General features: G+C 28.5%; 1 protein-coding gene and 1 long non-coding RNA gene across 3 annotated transcripts; both read left to right on the top strand.

Annotated features, from left to right (window-relative positions):
- Positions 1 to 2,665: 2,665 nt before the first annotated feature.
- On the top strand, positions 2,666 to 20,688 carry LOC146944229 (eukaryotic translation initiation factor 4E-1-like). Its single transcript, XM_085742635.1, has 5 exons — positions 2,666 to 3,013; positions 18,961 to 19,126; positions 19,232 to 19,357; positions 20,298 to 20,363; positions 20,453 to 20,688. Exons 1-5 carry the CDS (start codon positions 2,742 to 2,744, stop codon positions 20,501 to 20,503), a joined length of 681 nt encoding a protein of 226 aa, XP_085598761.1. The 5' UTR covers positions 2,666 to 2,741; the 3' UTR covers positions 20,504 to 20,688.
- Positions 3,027 to 5,144, top strand: LOC146944230 (uncharacterized). Of its 2 annotated transcripts, XR_015025882.1 has the most exons (3): positions 3,027 to 3,444; positions 3,557 to 3,576; positions 3,673 to 5,144. It is a non-coding gene; the product is annotated as an uncharacterized LOC146944230 (long non-coding RNA). The 2 variants fall into 2 exon arrangements; XR_015025881.1 differs by having other exon boundaries at positions 3,027 to 3,576.
- Positions 20,689 to 21,536: the final 848 nt, after the last annotated feature.

Below are 21,536 nucleotides of genomic sequence, written 5' to 3'. Positions count from 1 at the left end.
AAAATCTTGTGAGTCTTTCGTTCAGCGTTCTTGCATTACCAATTCTCTAGGTCTTCACTCCTTTATATAGAGGTGTGAGAGAGACGTTGTGAAATTGCCAGCACACCAAAGAGTGGTTGTTGAAGCTTGATCTTTCACCAATAATCTTTTGCCTGATTTGGCTGTTGTCCTATGAAGAACAAATTTGAAATCCATTCCTTATCCAAAGGAACATCTATGCAGGCGAAACCGTATTCTGGAGCTGTTTTCTTGTCCTGTAGCGCGGACACAAAACAGAGTAGTGGAGAACGTGGTTGTACAATTCGTACAAAGTACAATGTCAACGCTTTCGTCCAAATTGCAAACACACGCCTTCAAACACCTTTGAAATGACCGTTGCAAACTCCACTAATCCTTTGTTTGTGTTTTCGAATCCAATAGACAGCTTTTGCATTGATAATTCTTCAATTCTTGATTCTTTGCAAATCCAGTTGATATTCAGCTTCTGGTGAAATGGCTTCTGATGAGGCAGCTTCTGATGATGCAGCTTCTGATGATATGACTTCTGCAGCTTCTGATGACGCAGCTTCTGATGATGTGGCTTCTGGACCTCTTGTCTTCAGAAGCACTATTCTTCAGGAGCAGCTTACTTCAGGAGCGCTATTTCTTCAGGAGCAGCTTGACTTCAGGAGCGCTTTTTCTCTTCAGTAGCAAGTTGCCTTCAGGAGCGTCCAAGCTTCAAATTTTTGTTGTTTCCATAGCTCTTTATTTGCTCATTCAGAACCAATGATGATGTAACTTTATAATTATGGTCCTGTACACTTGAACAAATATTAGCTAGTCCAATTTACAATTTTTAATACCTTGTTATCATCAAAACCCTTTAAGGTTCATTGTTAAACACATTTTGTTCCAACATATTCTTGCAACTCCAATGTTCTTATTTAAATCTTATATGGATTATGATGATGTAACGCTAACCCTCAGTGGTTTACCACCTACCTTTCTGTATGGACGGGTAGATGGAGTGCAGGATGCTTAGTTTGTTTGCTTGATGATGCCGAGGAGTGGAGTTCCTCTTTTATGCAAGTGTCTAGATTAGGGCTCTGATCTAGGGTAGTTCTTGCATGTTGGTTTTTTTTTGGACTATGTATTTTGGAGTTGAGATGTTATTTGTTATTTGAGATTTGGAGAATACAATTGTATTTTTGTTGAGATCCGGAGATGTTTTATGAATTATATGTATGTTCCGCTGCTATGTTGTGTAACATGATCTTTATGCATGTATTTTTGTGGTTGATTCGAAGACGTAACATCTATTTCTAGAATATGTTTGTATATTCGCGCGTTTTACCGCTTATTAGAAATAGGGTGTTACACTTAACACACGCAAGGTTTAACACTAGCGTGAGTAAACTCACGCCCAGGTTAACACTAGCGTGAGTAAACTCACGCCCAGGTTAAAACTAGCATGACTTAAGTCACGCCCAGGTTAACACTAGCGTGACTTAAGTCACGCATGTTTGGCAGGTGGTCAGAAGTGAAGAACACGTTTTTTGGACTTTGGTCGGTTATTCAACCATGGTTTTATTGAGTTTTACACGTTTTTTTACTGTTTTTTTGACTGCATTTAGTGCATATAAAACCTATGGACTACATTATTTTCAATTAGGCCTTTTTTCAATTTTTTTAATACGTAACTTTATTCTAATTTAGTCAATGCGCAAATTTTATTCTAATTCAAATTATTTTACGCACTTAAAATAAATATTGTTTCGATATTATTCATTAAATAAATACAAATATAAATAGAAAATAGAAAAATACAAAAATATTTATTCATTAAATACAAAAATAGAAAATAAAAGCAAATATAAAATAAAAAGGAATGAACAAAATTGAGGCACATAACAACATCTTATTTTATTAATAGAATTTAAACAAGATACAATAATTTATTCAAACATTATAATAATTTATTCATATATTTCACCCACTTTGGTATGTACCAATAGCTCTTGGGGTAAATAGTGATCCGTCCTGTTTGGGGAAAACGACATCAAGATCCTTTGAGGTAAATTTAAATTTGGTTCCTTTTATACCCCCATGATGATTTCTTTTTACCCACGGTAAAAAGATTTTGGGAGTAAGAGGAAGCAAATCGAATTTTACCTCAAGGGATGATGCCCCTTTCCCCAACCTAACGGACCAATACTTCCCCCAAAAGCCACTGGTATATACCTAAAGGGGCCTAGAGACTAAAGAAGCAAAAAAAAAAAAAAAAAGAGAAAGAGGGGGAGAGAGATAATGTGAGGAAAAGAGGATAGTTGGGAGGGTATTTATAGGTGGTTTAAGGTCCAAAAATGTGTGAAAAACTTAAAAAAAAAATGTGTAAAAACAAATCAAAACCATTGACCACCGTCCAAGAAACGTTTGTGCTTCAGTTTTTACCACCGGCCAACTAGCGCGAGTTAACTCGTGCAGAGACTCAGTGATGTGTGACTTAAGTCACGCTGAGTTACAATGTGCGTGAGTTAAGTCACGCTGCATGACTTAACTAATGTAACGTATACACTAGCGTGACTTAAGTCACGTAAGGGCATTTCGGACATTTAATTTGGAAATAAGCATAACAGTTTGGTTAAAGAGCAGATTTTAAACCACTAAACTTCTAACTTCATTTCCCATTTTACAATTTGGGAAAAATCAAAGCAAACCGAAAGAGAGAGAGAGAGAGAGAGAGAGAGAGAGAGCAAGCAAAAATGGTTGTAGAAGAAACCCCAAAATCCATCAACGACGATCAAATCACAATCCCTAAAATCGAAGACATCAACAACAATCTCGAAGAAAGAGAGATCGACGACGATGATTCCTCCGCCATTTCCAAACCCCTCACCGCCGGTCACCTATCTCACCCTCTTGAGAATTCTTGGACTTTCTGGTTCGATAACCCTCAAGCTAGATCCAAAAGTCAAGCTTGGGGTAGTTCGATTCGACCCGTCTACACTCTTTCTACTGTTGAAGAGTTTTGGAGGTAAAAATTCTTTTTCACTTTTGGTCTTCTGGCTCTTGAAAAAATTGTTCATTTGTTGTTCTTGGATGAAAAGATTCATTTTTTATTTCTTGGGTGTTTTTAATTTTGGGTTAAAAGATTCAGTTTTTGTGAATTGGGTATTTTTTACATTAGGGTTTGTGATTCATTTTTAGTTAATTGGGCATTTCTTGTTTGTAAAATGTTGAAGAATCTACTATAATATAAGAAAGTAGTGCACGCTCAACCACAGCTTGACCTCTGGCAGCGTGTGTGAGTGCCATTTGGCAGCGGCTTTGCTTGACAAGTGGACAGCTCTTCTGCTTGACATATGGCATCTGGTATTTTCAAATTTGCTTTATGAAGAGAAAGGTCATTTTGGGGGGCAAATTCTTACATTTGAATTTCAAATTTCAATACCCTTTTCTATAAAAGTTAATACTTCTACGGATCTCTTCTTTCATTAGATATCTTCTTTCATTTTTCTTCTCTCTCACTTTTTCTTATCTATGTTTAATGTTTAATAATCTATTTCTTATTTTGCAGGAAATGAAACGAAATGTAAGGTAACAACAACAACAACTCTTCTTTCTTCTTCTTCTTGATGTCCTTTTCTTTCCAAACTTTCTAATCTTTACCTTCTCTTCAATTGGATTTTGCAGGAAACTTGAAGTGTTGCAAAAAAAATATTATGAACAACTTTTCAGATCTACAAGTTCATTTGATGTTTAAAGTGTCTAAAATTTACTCTTTTCTCTTTTCTTTATCTAACATGTACCTTTTCAATATTTGTATTTACATTCAACTACAATTTTTTGATCTAGAAATGTTGCAGGAAAGTTGAATGGAGTTCATTTCTCTTTATCAAACTACAAACAAAGAAAAGAGAAAAAAGGGAAAAAAGAAAACAAAGATGGAGAACAACAAACTTAAATGTGTAAGTATGGATAGGAAAGGTGATTCAATGGATGTATCACCTAAAACGAATGTATCAATGATTCAATGGTGTTTGTTCAATCTTTTTCAAATACTTATAAACTTGCATAATCTTCCTTTAGTTTATTATTATTTTTGAAAGAAAAAAAATTGAGTAAAAATAAAGTTTATACTATTTTGTATCAATGGTGTTTGTTCAATCTTTTTCAAATACTTCTAAACTTACATAATCTTCCTTTAGTTTATTATTATTTTTGAAAGAAAAAAAATTGAGTAAAAATAAAGTTTATACTATTTTGTATAAGAAAAAAATAGCTTATAAATAAAAATGAAAAACAACCATGAAGGATTAAGAACAAGAAAAAGAAAATAAAGATGAGTACAAACATCAAAATAGACAACAATTTTGTCTGATGTAAATTGTGTCTACAATTTTCACTTCCATTAATTTGTTTTTACAACCTGTTGCTATTAAGCTATTAAAATACACAGATCTGTGATTTTTTATTATTCAACATGTGAGTTTTTTTTATTATTCAACTGTGAAAGAGAAAATTCTTTATATATTCTAAAAAGAACAGTCCTCATTTAGACTTAGAAAAAAAAAAACAGAGAGAAAGAAAGAGAATTCTTCTGTTTACATCATTCTGTAACAACGTCAAAAAAAACAAAATTTGCAGAAAAAATGGTTTTTCTATTGATATTATGGAAGAAAAAAAAAGTCTTCATTTTTGCTGGAAACGAAATTTGGGATTTTCAGAAAAAATATATTTTTTTTATCAAAATCCAGTAGAAGGATTGTCAAAAAACATCAATAGAAAAAGATTATTTGATCTACATAAGAAATTCTTACATCTTTTCAAAATACAAGAGAATCAGATCCAATTTCATCTTTTAACTGTTGTTGTTGTTGCATGTAATGGAAACATAAGATGTAAAGAACTTGACCTTGATGAAGACACCAACCCAGTTTCATACCATAACAGCGGCGGTTGCAATTTCAGGCGCGGAGGTCGCAATTTCTGGTGTGGAGGTCGACGGGGAAAGTGTTTCAAATTATGATCTTTTTTGTGGGTTTTGTAGAGGAGTTGGAGGAGAGTCTTTTTATGGTATTGATTTTTCAAAAGGTTGTCTATGTTGGCCGAGATCTAGCCAAGAAGGTGGTAGTTGAGAAGTTTACAAATCTATTTGATCTGAATGATAGATGATAAAGAATAGGGCAAGATTATGAGTGTGGTTCAGCCAAAGGCAGCCGGAAATTAATCATGGAGGTTGTGAACAGTAATCCGGCGGCTAGGGTTTGTTAGAAGAGGAGAGCTTCTCAAATTCCTTTGATGAAGAGAGAGAATAAAATTAACAAATGAGCATTTGTCTAAAAATAATAATAATAATAAAGGGTGGGAGAGATAAATTATAAAACTTAAAAGTTGGATTACCGAAAAGAAAAAAAAAATGAAAACTGGTAGCCTATGTTGTACAATACATTCAATTGTTGTACAATACATTCAATTGTTATTAAATTCTAAAATTAAATGGCTGATCTTTGAGAAAAAAATGTGAAAAAATTGATATGAGTATTTACAATTAGATGTAAGAGCATCCACATCCATGCCACCCAAATGAGTGGTATAAATGGGACCCACATAATATATTATATTACTTTACACTTTTCAATTATTTAAACCACTCAACTATATTTTCTAAATATCCATACCACTCCTCTAAAACTCTAAAATGGGTCCCACTTATCTTACACCTACAATATACTTTAAATTATATTTTACATTAAAATAAGTAATTAAAATAAAAAGAACTCAAAAGCAATACAAAAGTTCTGACAAATTCTGGAATGGAACGGTGGTAATGCATTGCCACCATGGTTGGTTTTACTACTTGCTTTTTTGCCAAATAACAGAGGTTTCCTGACACAATTTCATTTGTGGCAGTTATACCACGGTGCAAAAGCACCGATAATCATGCTCTAAGTTACTTAATTGGTTCTCTTAAAAAAATGTTTTAATTGGTTGTACGTGTAAAATTATTTTTCGACCGTCAACTCATTACCATTAAACTTTAAATATTATTGGTACTCTTAATCAATGGTTGTGATGTCTGTGTTTCCTCTTGATGCGTGTCCTCTCTACTTGCTTAGCCAAAAAAAAAAATCAATGGTTGTGATCACTTAGTCAAAATTAAAAAGGGAGATGTATTTCAAAAATTAATTGTATATTTTTAACCGATCCAACTCTAAAAAATGTGGATCCTTAATCAATTTATTAAAAAAATTATTTGCAATGGGTGTCATTATTTGAGATTTATACAATTACACTATCATGAACTTGCATGTTTTCACTAATACAATTCGTCACTAATGAAATCAATTCTGATAAATGAGACAAGTTCTCATTGATAAAATAATTTTTATTGAGAGGCCATTGATAAAATAATATTTATCTTTGATATATTTCACTGATATGTATAAAAATATGATATCACTATAATGGTGTTCCTATTTTTATACCATAACTTTGATTACACAATGTCATTAAACCATCGTTAACTAAAATGTATGAAAGAAATTGACATTGATTAAAATTTAAAAAATAATTAAAAATGGATGGAAGAAGTTTACATTGATTAATTGAACTATTAAGCACGAAAGAAGTTGTCACTGATAAAAATTATAAAATCTTACTAGACAACGATATTAAACTCTTTAACTAAAATACATGAAAAAAGTGATATTAAACTCTTTAATTAGGAAATTCACTCTAATTCACGAGATAAGTTGTCATTGATAAAATAATATTTTTAGGAGAACATTGATAAAATAATATTTGTCACCGATATATTAAATTATATTTAAGCAGAGAATCTTTGTTTTTTTGTTTTTTTTAACAAGCAAAAATGGATTTTATGAAGTAGATGTAATCGTCACAAGAAAATTTATGTAACACAAGGCAGAATTTCATATAACTCTCCAATTATTGATTAATACATTAAAGGCAATTTATTAATGAATATCAAATTTATGTACGTTGGAAACTACTCATTTAAGTTGGAGAAATGCCAATAGAGCAACTCATGAGCAGAAGCGTGTGACCAACATAAAAACTAATAGACCAACTCACTACCCTTAAGAAACCATGGGCTGTTAACTAAGGAAATTAACTATGTCAACTGGGTTGTAACTATGTATTCAAATGCAAGTCAAAACATGTGTTAGACAAATCATGACATTGGACAATGTAAGAAACAGTACCTGTAACAATTATATTAATAAAAATAGCATTATCAATTGACCAACTTTGAATAGTTCTGTCTAATCAAAGTCTATCATATACTACCTAATCTAGAATAGTAATGAGTACCATTTTTTGGGAACCAATGAAAATTATTTGTCTCAACTAAATTTCGATTACAAACAAATGGTGTTAGAAACTCAAAACAACACACTGTTATAAACACACAAATTCTGCCATCAACCAATCTAATGGATCACCTTCAGCTTACTGAACAACATATTAAGATTAAGAGACAAAAGAAAACAAGTATTAGAAGAGAAAAAAATTGGTGGTACATCTAACATTAGTAGAGATACTTCAACTAAGAAATTTACTCCCAAATTTAGTAAACCTCTTATTTGAGGAGCAAATACGCTAGACAGGTTGTCACTTATAAAATTTTAAAAATCACTTAAATACTTGGGATAAGTCGTCACAAATGAAATTAACTCTGATAAAAGAGACAAACTGTCGTTGATAAAATAATTTTTGTTGAGTGATCAATAAAAAAATAAAGTTTTTAATCGATACATTATATAATATTCAACATAGAGTATCCTCTTTAACTGATATATATATATATATATATATATATATATATATATATATATAAGATGATATCACTAACACGAAGTTCCTATTATTTACACAATAACTTTTATGGTACAACGATATTAAACTCTTTAACTAAAATACATGAAAAAAGTGATAAATTGTCACTAATAAAGTTAAATTTCATTCAGAAGACAAGTTTATTTTCAGAGCAAATACGCTAGATAAGTTGTTACTTATAAAATTCTAGAAATAACTAAAATGCATGGGATAAGTTGTCACAAATTAATTAACTCTAATAAAAGAGACAAGCTGTTATTGATTAAATTATTTTTGTTGAATGTTCATTGATAAAACAATATTTTTTTATCGATATATTAAAGGGTTAATTAAGTAAATGGTCCTTATAAATATTCAGAATTTTGTTTTTAGTCCCTACAAAATAAAATCACACTTTTTAGTCCCTATAAAATTTTCCATCAACATTTTTAGTCCCTATAAAATTTTCCATCCGCATGTTTAGTCCCTATAAAATTTTTCCATCAGCATTTTTAGTCCCTAAAATGCTTAAGAAAAAAGTCACAGGGACTAAAAAATGTGATTTTATTTTATAGGGACTAAAAACAAAACTGTGAATATTTATAGGGACTAAAAACTTAATTAACCCTATATTAAATAATATTTAATGTAACGTATCTTCTTTACTGATATATAAAAAAAACATGAAATCACTATAATGATGTTTCTATTATTTATACCATAAATTCTATTATACAACGATATTAAACTCTCTTTAACTAAAATACATGAAAAAAGTAATTAGTTATCAATAATAAAGTTAAATTTCATACATAAAACAAGTTTTTTTAAGGAGAAATACGCTAGACAAGTTGTCAGTTATAAAATCTTACTAATAACACAAATGCACGGGATAAGTTTTCACAAATAAAATTAACTGCGATAAAATAGACAAGTTGTCACTGATAAAATAATTTTTGTTGAGTGGTCATTGATAAAAATATTTTTCATCGATATATTATATAATATTCAATATAGAGTATCTTCTTTTATTGATATATAAAAAAGTGATACACTAAAACGAAGCTCCTATTATTTATACCATCACTTTTTTTATACAACGATATTAAACTCTCTTTATCATTTATTCATGAAAAAATGATAAGTTGTCACAAAAAAAGTTAAATTTCATACAAAAGACAAGTTTTTTCGAGGAGCAAATACCCTAAACAAATTGTCACTTATAAAATCTTAGAAATAACTCAAATGCATGGGATAAGTTGTCACAAATGAAAATAACTCTGACAAAAAAGACAAGTTGTCACTGATAAAATAATTTTTGTTGAGTGGTCATTGATAAAATAATATTCTTCATTGATACATTCAATAAGATTCAATGTAGAGTATCTTCTTTCGCTAATATATAAAAAACATGATATCGCTATAATGATGTTCCTATTATTTATACCATCACTTTTTTTGTACCACGATATTAAACTCTCTTTAACTAAAATGCATGAAAAAAGTGATAAGTTGTCAATAATAAAGTTAAATTGCATACATAAGACAAGTTTTTTTAAGGAGCAAATACGTTAGACAAGTTGTCATTAATAAAAATTTATAAATAACTCAAATGCACAGGATAAGTTGTCACAAATGAAATTAACTCCGATAAAATAGACAACTTTTCACGGATAAAATAATTTTTGTTGAGTGGTCATTGATAAAATCTTATTTTTCATAGATATATTACATAATATTCAATGTAGAGTATCTTCTTTCACTGATATATAAAAAAAATTATATCACTATAACAATGTTCCTACTATTTAGACCATAACTTTTTTTATACAACGATATTGAACTCTCTTTGTAATTTATGCATGAAAAAAATGATAAGTTGTCACTAATAAAGTTAAATTTCATAAAGAAGATAAGTCTTTTTAAGGAGCAAATACGCTAAACAAATTGTCACTTATAAAATAAATAAATCAAATGAAAGGGATAAGTTGTCACAAATGAAATTAACTATGTTAAAAAGACAAGTTGTCACTGATAAAATAATCTATGTTGAGTGGTCATTGATTAAATAATCTTTTTTATCGATATATAATAAAATATTCAATGTACTTTTATTGATATATAAAAAAATGTGATATCACTATAACGAAGTTCCTGTTATTTATACCATAATTTTATTATACACCGATATTAAGCTCTCTTTAACTAAAATGCATTAAAAAAAGTGATAAGTTGTTGGTTGTCACTAATAAATATAAATTTCATACATAAGACAAGTTACTTTTAGGAGCAAATACGCTAGACAAGAGGTCACTTATAAAATCTTAGAAATAAATCAAATGCCCGGGATAAGTTTTCACAAATAAATTTAACTCTGACAAAAGAGACAAGTGGTCGCACATATGTTTATATAAAAAAAATTATATCAGTACAACAATGTTCCTAATATTTAGACAATAACTTTTATTATACAATGATATTAAACTCTCTTTATAATTTGTGCATGAAAAAAGTGATAAGTTGTCACTAATAAAGTTAAATTTCATACATAAGACAAGTTTTTTTTCTGAGCAAATACGCTAGACAAGTTGTCATTAATAAAAATTTATAAATAACTCAAATGCACGGGATAAGTCGGCATAAATTAAATTAAATCCGATAAAATAGACAAGTTTTCACGGATAAAATAATTTTTGTTGAGTGGTCATTGATAAAATCTTATTTTTCATAGATATATTATATAATATTCAATGTAGAGTATCTTCTTTCACTGATATATAATAAAAAAATTATATCACTATAACAATGTTTGTATTATTTAGACCATAAATTTTTTTATACAACGATATTAAACTCTCTTTGTAATTTATGCATGACAAAACTGATAAATTGTCACTAATAAAGTTAAATTTCATAAAGAAGTTAAGTTTTTTTTAGGAGCAAATACGGTAAACAAATTGTCACTTATAAAATAAATAACTCAAATGAACGGGATAAGTTGTCACAAATGAAATTAACTCTGTTAAAAAGACAAGTTGTCACTGATAAAATAATTTATGTTGAGTGGTCATTGATTAAATAATATTTTTTATCGATATATTATATAATATTCAATGTAGAGTATCTTCTTTTATTGATATATAAAAAAATGTGATATCACTATAACAAAGTTCCTATTATTTATACCATAATTTTATTATACAACGATATTAAGCTCTGTTTAACTAAAATGCATTAAAAAGGTGATAAGTTGTCAGTTGTCACTAATAAATATAAATTTCATACATAATACAAGTTATTTTTAGGAGCAAATACGATACACAAGTCGTCACTTATAAAATCTTAGAAATAAATCAAATGCTCGGGATAATTTTTCACAAATAAATTTAACTCTGATAAAAAAGACAATTTGGATCTTATAAAATCTTAGAAATAACTCAAATGTACGGGATAAGTTTTCACAAATGAAATTATCTCTGATAAACTTTTATTATACAACGATGTTAAATTCTCTTTAACTAACATGCATGAAAAATTGATAAGTTGTCACTGATAAAGTTAAGTTTTATACCTAAAACAAGTTTAGTTTAGGAGCAAATACACTATACAAGTTGTCACTTATAAAATCTTAGAAATAACTCAAATAGACGCGATAAGTTGTTACAAATGGACATAACTTTGATAAAAGAGACAAGTTTCGCTGATAAAATAATTTTTGTTGAGTGGTCATTGATAAGGACGTTATTTTTTATCGACATATTAAATAAGATTCAATGTAGAGTATCTTCTTTCAATGATGTATAAAAAAATAAACATGATATCACTATAACTATATTCGTATTATTTTAACCATAATTTTTATCATACAAAGATATTAAACTCTCTTTAACTAAATGCATGAAAAAAGTGATAAGTTGTCACTAATAAAGTTAAACATCATACGGCAGACAAGTTTTTTTTAGTAGAAAATACGCTAAGCGATTTGTCACTTATAAAATCTTAGAAATAACTCAAATGTACGAGATCAGTTGTCACAAATGGAATTAACTCTGATAAAAAAGACAGGTTGTCACTTATAAAATTTTCGAAATAACTTAAATGTACGGGATAAGTTTTCACAAATGAATTGTTCAAAAGAAAAAAAGTTTTCACAAATGAAATTAACTCTAATAAACTTTTATTATATAACAATATAAAACTCTTTTTAACTTAAATGCATGAAAAAAGTGATAAGTTTTCATTAATAAAGTTAAATTTCATACAGTAGACAAGTTTTTTTTAGGAGCAAATACACTAAACAAGTTGTCACTTATAAAATCTTATAAATATCTCTAATGTATAATATAAGTTGTCACAAATGAAATTAACTGTGATAAAAAAGACAAGTTGTCACTTATAAAATCTTTGAAATAACTCAAATGTACTGGATAAGTTGTCACAAATAAAATTAACTCACATAAACTTTTATTATATAACTATATTAAACTCTCTTTTACTAAAATGCATGAAAAAATAAATGATAAGTTGTCACTAATAAAGTTAAACTTCATACGACAGACAAGTTTTTTTTAGGAGCAAATACGCTAAACGAGTTGTCACTTATAAAATCTAAAAAATAACTCAAATGCACGGGATAAGTTGTCACAAAAGGAATTAACTTTGATAAAAAGATAAGTTGTCACTTATAAAATCTTAGAAATAGCTCAAAGGTACGGGATAATTTGTCACAAATAAAATTAACTCTAATAAATTTTGATTATACAACGATATTAAACTCTCTTTAACTAAAATGCAGGTAAAAAGTGATAGGTTATCATCACTAAAATTAAATTTCATAAGATTAGAACTTTTTTTTAGGAGCAAATACGCTAAACAAGTTGTCACTTATAAAACCTTATAAATAACTCAAATGGACGGGATAATTGTCACAAATGGAATTAACTCTAATAAAAGAGACAAGCTGTCATTGATAACATAATTTTTGTTATGTTGTCATGGATAAAATAATATTTTTTATTAAGTAACCAAAAAAAAAAATATTTTTTATCGATATATTAAATAAGATTCAATGTAGAGTATCTTCTTTCACTGATTATTTATACCAAAACGTTTATTATACAACACGATATTAAACACTCTTTAACTAAAATGCATGAAAAAAGTGATAAATTGTCACTAATAAAGTTAAACTTCATACGACAGACAAGTTTTTTTTTGGAGCAAATACGCTAAACGAGTTGTAACTTATAAAATCTTAGAAATAACTCAAATGTACGGGATTAGTTGTCACAAATGAAATTAACTCTAATAAAAAAGACAATTTGGATCTAAAAAAAAAAATTAGAAATAACTCAAATGTACGGGATAAGTTTTCACAAATGAAATTATCTCTGATAAACTTTTATCCTACAACGATATTAAATTCTCTTTAACTAAAATGCATGAAAAAAATGATAAGAAATCGCTAATAAAGTTAAATTTGATATAAAAGACAAGTTTATTTTAGTAACAAATACGCTACACAAGTTGCCACTTATAAAATCTTAGAAATAACTCAAATACACGGGATAAGTTGTCACAAATGATATTAACTCAGATAAAAGAGAAAAGCTGTCATTGATAAAATAATTTTTGTTGAGTGGTCATTGATAAAATAATATTTTTTGAGTGATCATTGATAAAATATTATTTTTCATCGATATATTAAATAATAGTCAATGCATAGTATCTTTTTTCACTGATATATAAAAAAACACATCACTATAACGATGTTCCTATGATTTAGACCATAACTTTTATTTTACAATGATATTAAACTCCAATAAAAGAGACAAACTATCATTGATAAAATAACATTTGTTGAGTGATCATTGATAAAATATTATTTTTCATCGATATATTAAATAATAGTCAATGTATAGTATCGTTTTTCACTGATATATAAAAAAACACATCACTATAACGATGTTCCTATGATTTAGACCATTACTTTATTATATAACGATATTAAACTCTCTTTAAATAAAATACATGAAAAAAGTGAAAGAAGTCACTAATAAAGTTAAATTTGATACATAAAACAAATTTTTGTGAGGAACAAATACGCTAGACACGTTGTCACTTATAAAATCTTAGAAATAACTTTGATAAAAGAGACAAGCTTCGCAGATAAAATCATTTTTGTTGAGTGGTCATTGATAAAGACGTTATTTTTTATCGACATATTAAATAAGATTCAATGTAGGATATCTTATTTCAATGATGTATACAAAAATAAACATGATATCACTATAACTATATTCGTATTATTTATATCATAATTTTTATCATACAAAGATATTAAACTCTCTTTAACTAAATGCATGAAAAAAGTGATAAGTTGTCAATAATAAATTTAAACATCATACAACATACAAGTTTTTTTTAGGAGCAAATACGCTAAGCGAGCTGTCACTTATAAAATCTAAGAAATAACTCAAATGCACGGGATAAGTTGTCACAAAAGGAATTAACTTTGATATCACCTAAGATAAGTTGTCACTTATAAAATCATAGAAATAGCTCAAATGTACGGGATAAGTTGTCACAAATAAAATTAACTCTCATAAACTTTTCTTATACAACGATATTAAACTCTCTTTCTATACTCTTACTAATAAAGTTAAACTTCATACGACAGACAAGTTTTTTTTAGGAGCAAATACGCTAAACGAGTTGTCACTTATAAAATCTAAAAAATAACTCAAATGCACGGGATAAGTTGTCACAAAAGGAATTAACTTTGATAAAAAGATAAGTTGTCACTTATAAAATCTTAGAAATAGCTCAAAGGTACGGGATAATTTGTCACAAATAAAATTAACTCTAATAAATTTTGATTATACAACGATATTAAACTCTCTTTAACTAAAATGCAGGTAAAAAGTGATAGGTTATCATCACTAAAATTAAATTTCATAAGATTAGAACTTTTTTTTAGGAGCAAATACGCTAAACAAGTTGTCACTTATAAAACCTTATAAATAACTCAAATGGACGGGATAATTGTCACAAATGGAATTAACTCTAATAAAAGAGACAAGATGTCACTGATATCATAATTTTTTTTGAGTTGTCATTGATAAAATAATAATTTTTATCGATATATTAAATAAGATTCAATGTAAAGTATCTTCTTTCGCTGATTATTTATACCAGAACGTTTATTATACAACACGATAATAAACACTCTTTAACTAAAATGCATGAAAAAAGTGATAAGTTGTCAATAATAAATTTAAACATCATACAACATACAAGTTTTTTTTAGGAGCAAATACGCTAAGCGAGCTGTCACTTATAAAATCTAAGAAATAACTCAAATGCACGGGATAAGTTGTCACAAAAGGAATTAACTTTGATATCACCTAAGATAAGTTGTCACTTATAAAATCATAGAAATAGCTCAAATGTACGGGATAAGTTGTCACAAATAAAATTAACTCTCATAAACTTTTCTTATACAACGATATTAAACTCTCTTTTACTAAAATGCAAGTAAAAAGTGATAGGTTATCATTACTAAAATTAAATTTCATAAGATTAGAACTTTTTTTTAGGAGCAAATACGCTAAACAAGTTGTCACTTATAAAATCTTAGAAATTAACTCAAATGTACGGGATAATTGTCACAAATGGAATTAACTCTAATAAAAGAGACAAGATGTCACTGATAACATAATTTTTTTTGAGTTGTCATTGATAAAATAATAATTTTTATCGATATATTAAATAAGATTCAATGTAAAGTATCTTCTTTTGCTGATTATTTATACCAGAACGTTTATTATACAACACGATAATAAACACTCTTTAACTAAAATGCATGAAAAAAGTGATAAGTTGTCACTAATAAAGTTAAACTTCATACCGCAGACAAGTTTTTTTTTAGGAGCAAATACGCTAAACGAGTTGTAACTTATAAAATCTTAGAAATAACTCAAATGTACGGGATCAGTTGTCGCAAATGGAATTAACTCTAATAAAAAAGACAATTTGGATCTAATAAAATATTAGAAATAACTCAAATGTACGGGATAAGTTTTTACAAATGAAATTATCTCTGATAAACTTTTATCATACAACGATATTAAATTCTCTTTAACTAAAATGCATGAAAAAAGTGATATGTTGTCACTAATAAAGTTAAATTTCATACAGAAAACAAGTTTATTTTAAGCGCAAATACGCTATTCAAGTTGTCACTTATAAAATCTTAGAAATAACTCAAATATACGCGATAAGTTTTCACAAATGGAATTAACTTTGATAAAAGAGACAAGCTTCACTAATAAAATAATTTTTGTTGAGTGGTCATTGATAAGTACGTTATTTTTATTGACATATTAAATAAGATTCATTTTTTTTAGAGACATTTTATACCATAATTAAATAAGATTCAACGTAAAGTATCTTCTTTCAATGATGTATAAAAAAATAAACATGATATCACTATAACTATATTCGTATTATTTGTACTATAATTTTTATCATACAAAAATATTAAACTCTCTTTAACTAAATGCATGAAAAAAGTGATAAGTTGTCACTAATAAAGTTAAACATCATACGGCAGACAAGTTTTTTTTAAGAGCAAATACGCTAAGCGAGTTGTCACTTATAAAATCTTAGAAATAACTCAAATGTACGGGATCAGTTGTCACAAATGGAATTAACTCTGTTAAAAAAGACAGATTGTCACTTATAAAATCTTCGAAATAACTCAAATGTACGGGATAAGTTTTGACAAATGAAATTAACTCTAATAAACTTTTATTATACAAGTATATCAAACTCTTTTTAACTTACAAGCATAAAAAAAGTGATATATTTTCACTAATAAAGTTAAATTTCATACAGTAGACAAGTTATTTTTAGGAGCAAATACAGTAAACGAGTTGTCACTTATAAAATCTTATAAATAACTCAAATGTATAATATAAGTTGTCACAAATGAAATTAACTATGATAAAAAAGACAAGTTATCACTTATAAAATCGTAGAAATAACTCAAATGTACGGGATAAGTTGTCACAAATAAAATGAACTCTCATAAAATTTTATTATACAATGATATTAAACTCTCTTTAACTAAAATGCATGAAAAAAGTGATAAGTTGTCACTAATAAAGTTAAATTGCATACAGAAGACAAGTTTATTTTAGGAGCAAATACGTTAAACAAGTTGTCACCTATAAAATCTTAGAAATAACTCAAATATAAGTTGTCACAAATGAAATTAACTTTGATAAAAGAGACAAGTTGTCGCTGATAAAATAATTTTGTTGAGTGGTCATTGATAAAATTATTTTCCACAAAAGAGTCATTGATCTTAAGCTCTCTTTTGCTACAAAGCACAAAAGAAGTCGACATTGACTAAAATTTGAAAAAGAATTAAAATACCTGGGAGAAGTTGTTACTGATTAAATTAAATCTAATACAGAAAACAAGTTTTTTTTGGGGGGACAAATACATAAGACAAGACATCAATATTTTAGAAATAACTCAAATGCATGAGATAAGTTGTCATCAAAAATACTTTAACAATGTTTAAAATTTTTTGTTGAGAAGTCATTGATAAAGTAATATTTGTCATCAATATATTAAATAATAATGATATTACTATATCAATGTTTAATATTAGACAAATATTAAACCCTCTTTAACTAAAATGCATGTAGAGTATCTTCTTTCGTTGATATATATAAAAAATAAGATATTCGCTTTAAATTTTCAACAATGGATATAGTTGTAGGATCCATGCTTTTAAGAGGATTCATGTCCTACATTTATATACTCAATTTCCAAAAAGTTCATCTTCTATGTTCTTAATCTATAATAAAAATTAAACAGATAGTCCAAAGTCCCTTTTTTTAAGGTGATAGTCCAAAGTCCTTATACATTCTTATTTACCCAAATTATTATTCCATTAATCTAATTTATACAATGATGAAAAAAATGCGCTAACGGTACAACCCATGCGTCCGCAAGTGGTGTAATGCACATTTGAATATGTTCATTAATGAAGCTGCATTTTACTCTGTGTTACCATAAATCTATCAATACTACTAATCTTGCTTATTGCTAATTACCATGTTGACTCGGAAATATATTTTATAATACCTCCCATTTACTTTGTCAAAACTTACGATGGGAACATTGCTTCCTATTACTTCCTCATCAAGCTACCATTTATATGAATTTATGATAATTATACGTTATCCAAATCTTACTTATTCCAAAACAAAATAGAATTACTGCCAAAGAAAAATATATTTAAAAATTTTTGCTTTTTTTAAAAAACTCCCAAATTAAATTATAAACATTGGCAAAAAAACATGCGCCAACGGCGCAACCCGTGCGTATGCACGGGTACAGCACTAGTTTTTTAGGTAAAGCTTCAATCTTTTCACTTTAGGGACCTGTTTGGATAAAGAGCTTATTTGCAGCTTATATTACAAGCGTTTATCAATATGCTTATCATGATATCCGCTTTTGTATAAGATTGCATAAGCTGTTTTATAGCAAAAAAATAATAACGCTGAATTGTTTTTTTATATGCTATAAGTTATTTCTATAAGCTATATTTGAGGACTTATGAAAATAAGTTGGAAAAAGCTTATGAAAATTGTCATAAGCTGTTTTCATAAATTCTCCTAAACAGTCTCTCAAAAGATTCAGTTTTTATGAATTGGGTATTTTTCACATTAGGGTTTGTGATTCATTTTTAGTTAATTGGGTATTTCTTGTTTGTACAATGTTGTAGAATTTTTTAGGTAAAGCTTCGATCTTTTCACTTTAGGGACCTGTTTGGATAAAGAGCTTATTTGCAGCATATATCACAAGCGTTTATTATGTGCTTATCATGATAAGCACTAATGTATAAGCTTGCATAAAAATATCGTTCATTTATTGTTTCTTGATTATTTTTGTATCTTGGGTATTTCTTGTTTGTAAAATGTTGCAGAAATTTTGAGGTAAAAATTCAATCTTTTCAACTTTAGATCTTTTGGGTCATCAAAAATATTGTTCATTTATTGATTCTTGGATATTTTTGTTTCTTAGTTATTCGTGTTACTGAAATTTTCATGGTTTTTTCAGCATTTACAATAACATTCACCATCCTAGCAAGTCGGCTGTTGGAGCTGATTTCCATTGTTTCAAGCATAAGATTGAACCAAAATGGGAAGACCCTATTTGTGCTAATGGTGGAAAATGGACTGTGCAATTTTCTAGGGGAAAATCTGATACTAGCTGGTTGTATACGGTAGGCTATTGAATTTGTTTTATGAGGGTATTATTTTGATTATTCTTTGTGATGAATTAAAGTACTAATTGGTCATGTGTGTGTTTTTGTTCTTGGTAACTTTAGTTGTTGGCAATGATTGGAGAGCAATTTGATCATGGAGATGAAATTTGTGGAGCAGTTGTGAATGTCAGGAATAGGGTGGAAAAAATTTCTATTTGGACTAAGAATGCTGCTAATGAAGCTGCTCAGGTAATTTCTTGTTCCTACTTTTGAATCGATAAGAACTAGATGGTTATGATGTTGAAGAGTAATATTATGATTTTCAAACTAAAGATGTGCATTTGTTATGTGACTGAGACCCCAAAGAAAGAATTAGATGGTTATTATAATGGCATGTATTCAATCACAGTTAATGAACAATTTGAATGGACATTTTTTACATTTTTGTTGCTTCAATGCATGTGTTTGTTGTTTTCTCCCAATAATGATGAGCAGTTGTTATGTGAATGGCTCACTCTTATCATTGCTGTTAAATATGAATGTAAAAAGCATGTATTCACAGTTCATAAGCTATTTAAATAGACAGTTTTCACGTTTTTTGTTTATTCAATGTCTCTGTTTCTTGTTCTTCATCAATACCTTATTGGTTAGAGTGAACCACTAATATAGTCTCTGAAGTTTATAGACTTTGGTCAATTTAGCATCTGTAATTTACAAAATTTCTTAATGACCTCTGATATTGAAAATCCTCAATCAGTTAGATCTTTTTGGTCGATCAATTTAGTCTGAAATTATCATGGAGGGACTAATGTGAGTGAGAATTTAAATTTGAGGGATCACTTGTGAATTTTATTGATTTTAAGACAAATTGCCTAACTCCCAGCAATTTTAAAACTTAATTTATGATTCACTATTATACATATGCTGCGACAATTCCATATAAGCTATTTTTTGATAGAAGAGAATTTAAAAACTCTTGTAATTTGTCAGATGGAGGATGAATGTGTGATTATTATACATATGCTGCGACAATTCCATATAATTTACTCTTGAACTTGCCAAGCTAACTTTCTTTCATGACTTTTTAGACCAGAAATTACCATATGTATCTTTTTATGCTTGTGCTGGTGTGAATCTTCTGATTGAACATTTGGTAATGGGGAACATATAAACTTCTGTTATATTTCAGGTGAGCATCGGAAAACAGTGGAAGGAGTTTCTTGATTATAATGAAACCATTGGCTTTATATTCCATGTAAGTAAAACTGCCTGTGTGTTTTTATGCCTGTGTCACTTCATGTTAAATCACACTAACTTCTGTTTTGAATTGTGCTATTTCTGTAGGATGATGCAAAGAAGCTTGACAGAGCTGCTAAAAACAAATATGTTGTATGAACTGTTCAGCGATCTTACATGGTAGCAAGTGCATGAGAGATGCCCTCCAACATCCAACATGTAGCTCAATGCATTTTAGCCTCTTTTTAATCTCTCATCTTGAGTTGTATTTCTAGATTTGTGTCCGGATCATCTTTTTGAATGTAGACAATGCTTCATCAATAATAGTGATTTAGTTAGTTTAATTGCTTCTTGATTGAATGGGGAAAAATTAGTGCATCCTAGTATTTGAATATCTGCTTGATTATTTTACTTTCCTTCTTGCTGTTGTATCGGATGTAGGGTGTAATGTTTGGAAATGAGCAGAAAATATTGCATTCTATCTATGTTGATGGAAAATATTGCTTTCCATCCGAAGAATTGAAAAAAATAAGCAGTTCATTTGGAAGTTCTAGGAAAATTAGAGGCTGTTTTTCGTTGTGAAAATTCTTTGCAAAATGCATTTTGGTCGAGACTTCTCGCACGAAGCTTCTAGGAAAATTAGAGGCAGTTTGTTGTGAAAATTCTATCTTTGCAAAATGCATATTTGAAGACCAGAGGTGTAGATCTATTTCTTGCACGTTTGGTTGCTCATGAGTAAAATTGATCGTCTCCATAAATTGATTCTGCTTTAAGCTATGATTTGAATTAAAATTAACAGATGCCTAATGCCAAATGCGATGATTACTTTTTACTAGGGCACCGTTGGTGTTGCAATTCTCAATAACCAACACATTAAAATTACTTTCTACTAGCATTCCGTGAGTACGCCACTCAATCACATCAAGTATATTTTACTCCCTCCGTTTCAAAATAAGTGTCGCTTTAGGTCATTGCACAATGAAATAATCATTAGATATAACACTTTTACTAAATTGCCCTTACTTTATAAGACTAAGACAAACTTAAAGTTGGATTGAAAATTGTGTGAGAGAAAAGTTGGAGAAGGTAAAGTTGGAAGAAAAAAATTAAAGTTGTATTGGAAATGTAAAGCGACATTCATTTTGAAACAAATTTTTTTGGCTAAAGCGACACTCATTTTGAAACGGAGGGA

The sequence above is a fragment of the Medicago sativa genome, chromosome 2, assembly GCF_051527215.1.
Source record: "Medicago sativa cultivar Bolivia chromosome 2, Bolivia_mono, whole genome shotgun sequence".
NCBI lineage: Eukaryota > Viridiplantae > Streptophyta > Magnoliopsida > Fabales > Fabaceae > Medicago > Medicago sativa.
This window is presented reverse-complemented; position numbering and strand designations above follow the sequence as displayed.

Bases quoted from the DNA above. Each gene is read 5' to 3' on its own strand.
- LOC146944229 (XM_085742635.1), top strand. From the start codon at position 2,742: ATGGTTGTAGAAGAAACCCCAAAATCCATCAACGACGATCAAATCACA. The intron at 19,127-19,231 runs GTAGGCTATTGA...TGGTAACTTTAG, and splicing joins ATACTAGCTGGTTGTATACG to TTGTTGGCAATGATTGGAGA. The intron at 20,364-20,452 runs GTAAGTAAAACT...CTATTTCTGTAG, and splicing joins CCATTGGCTTTATATTCCAT to GATGATGCAAAGAAGCTTGA.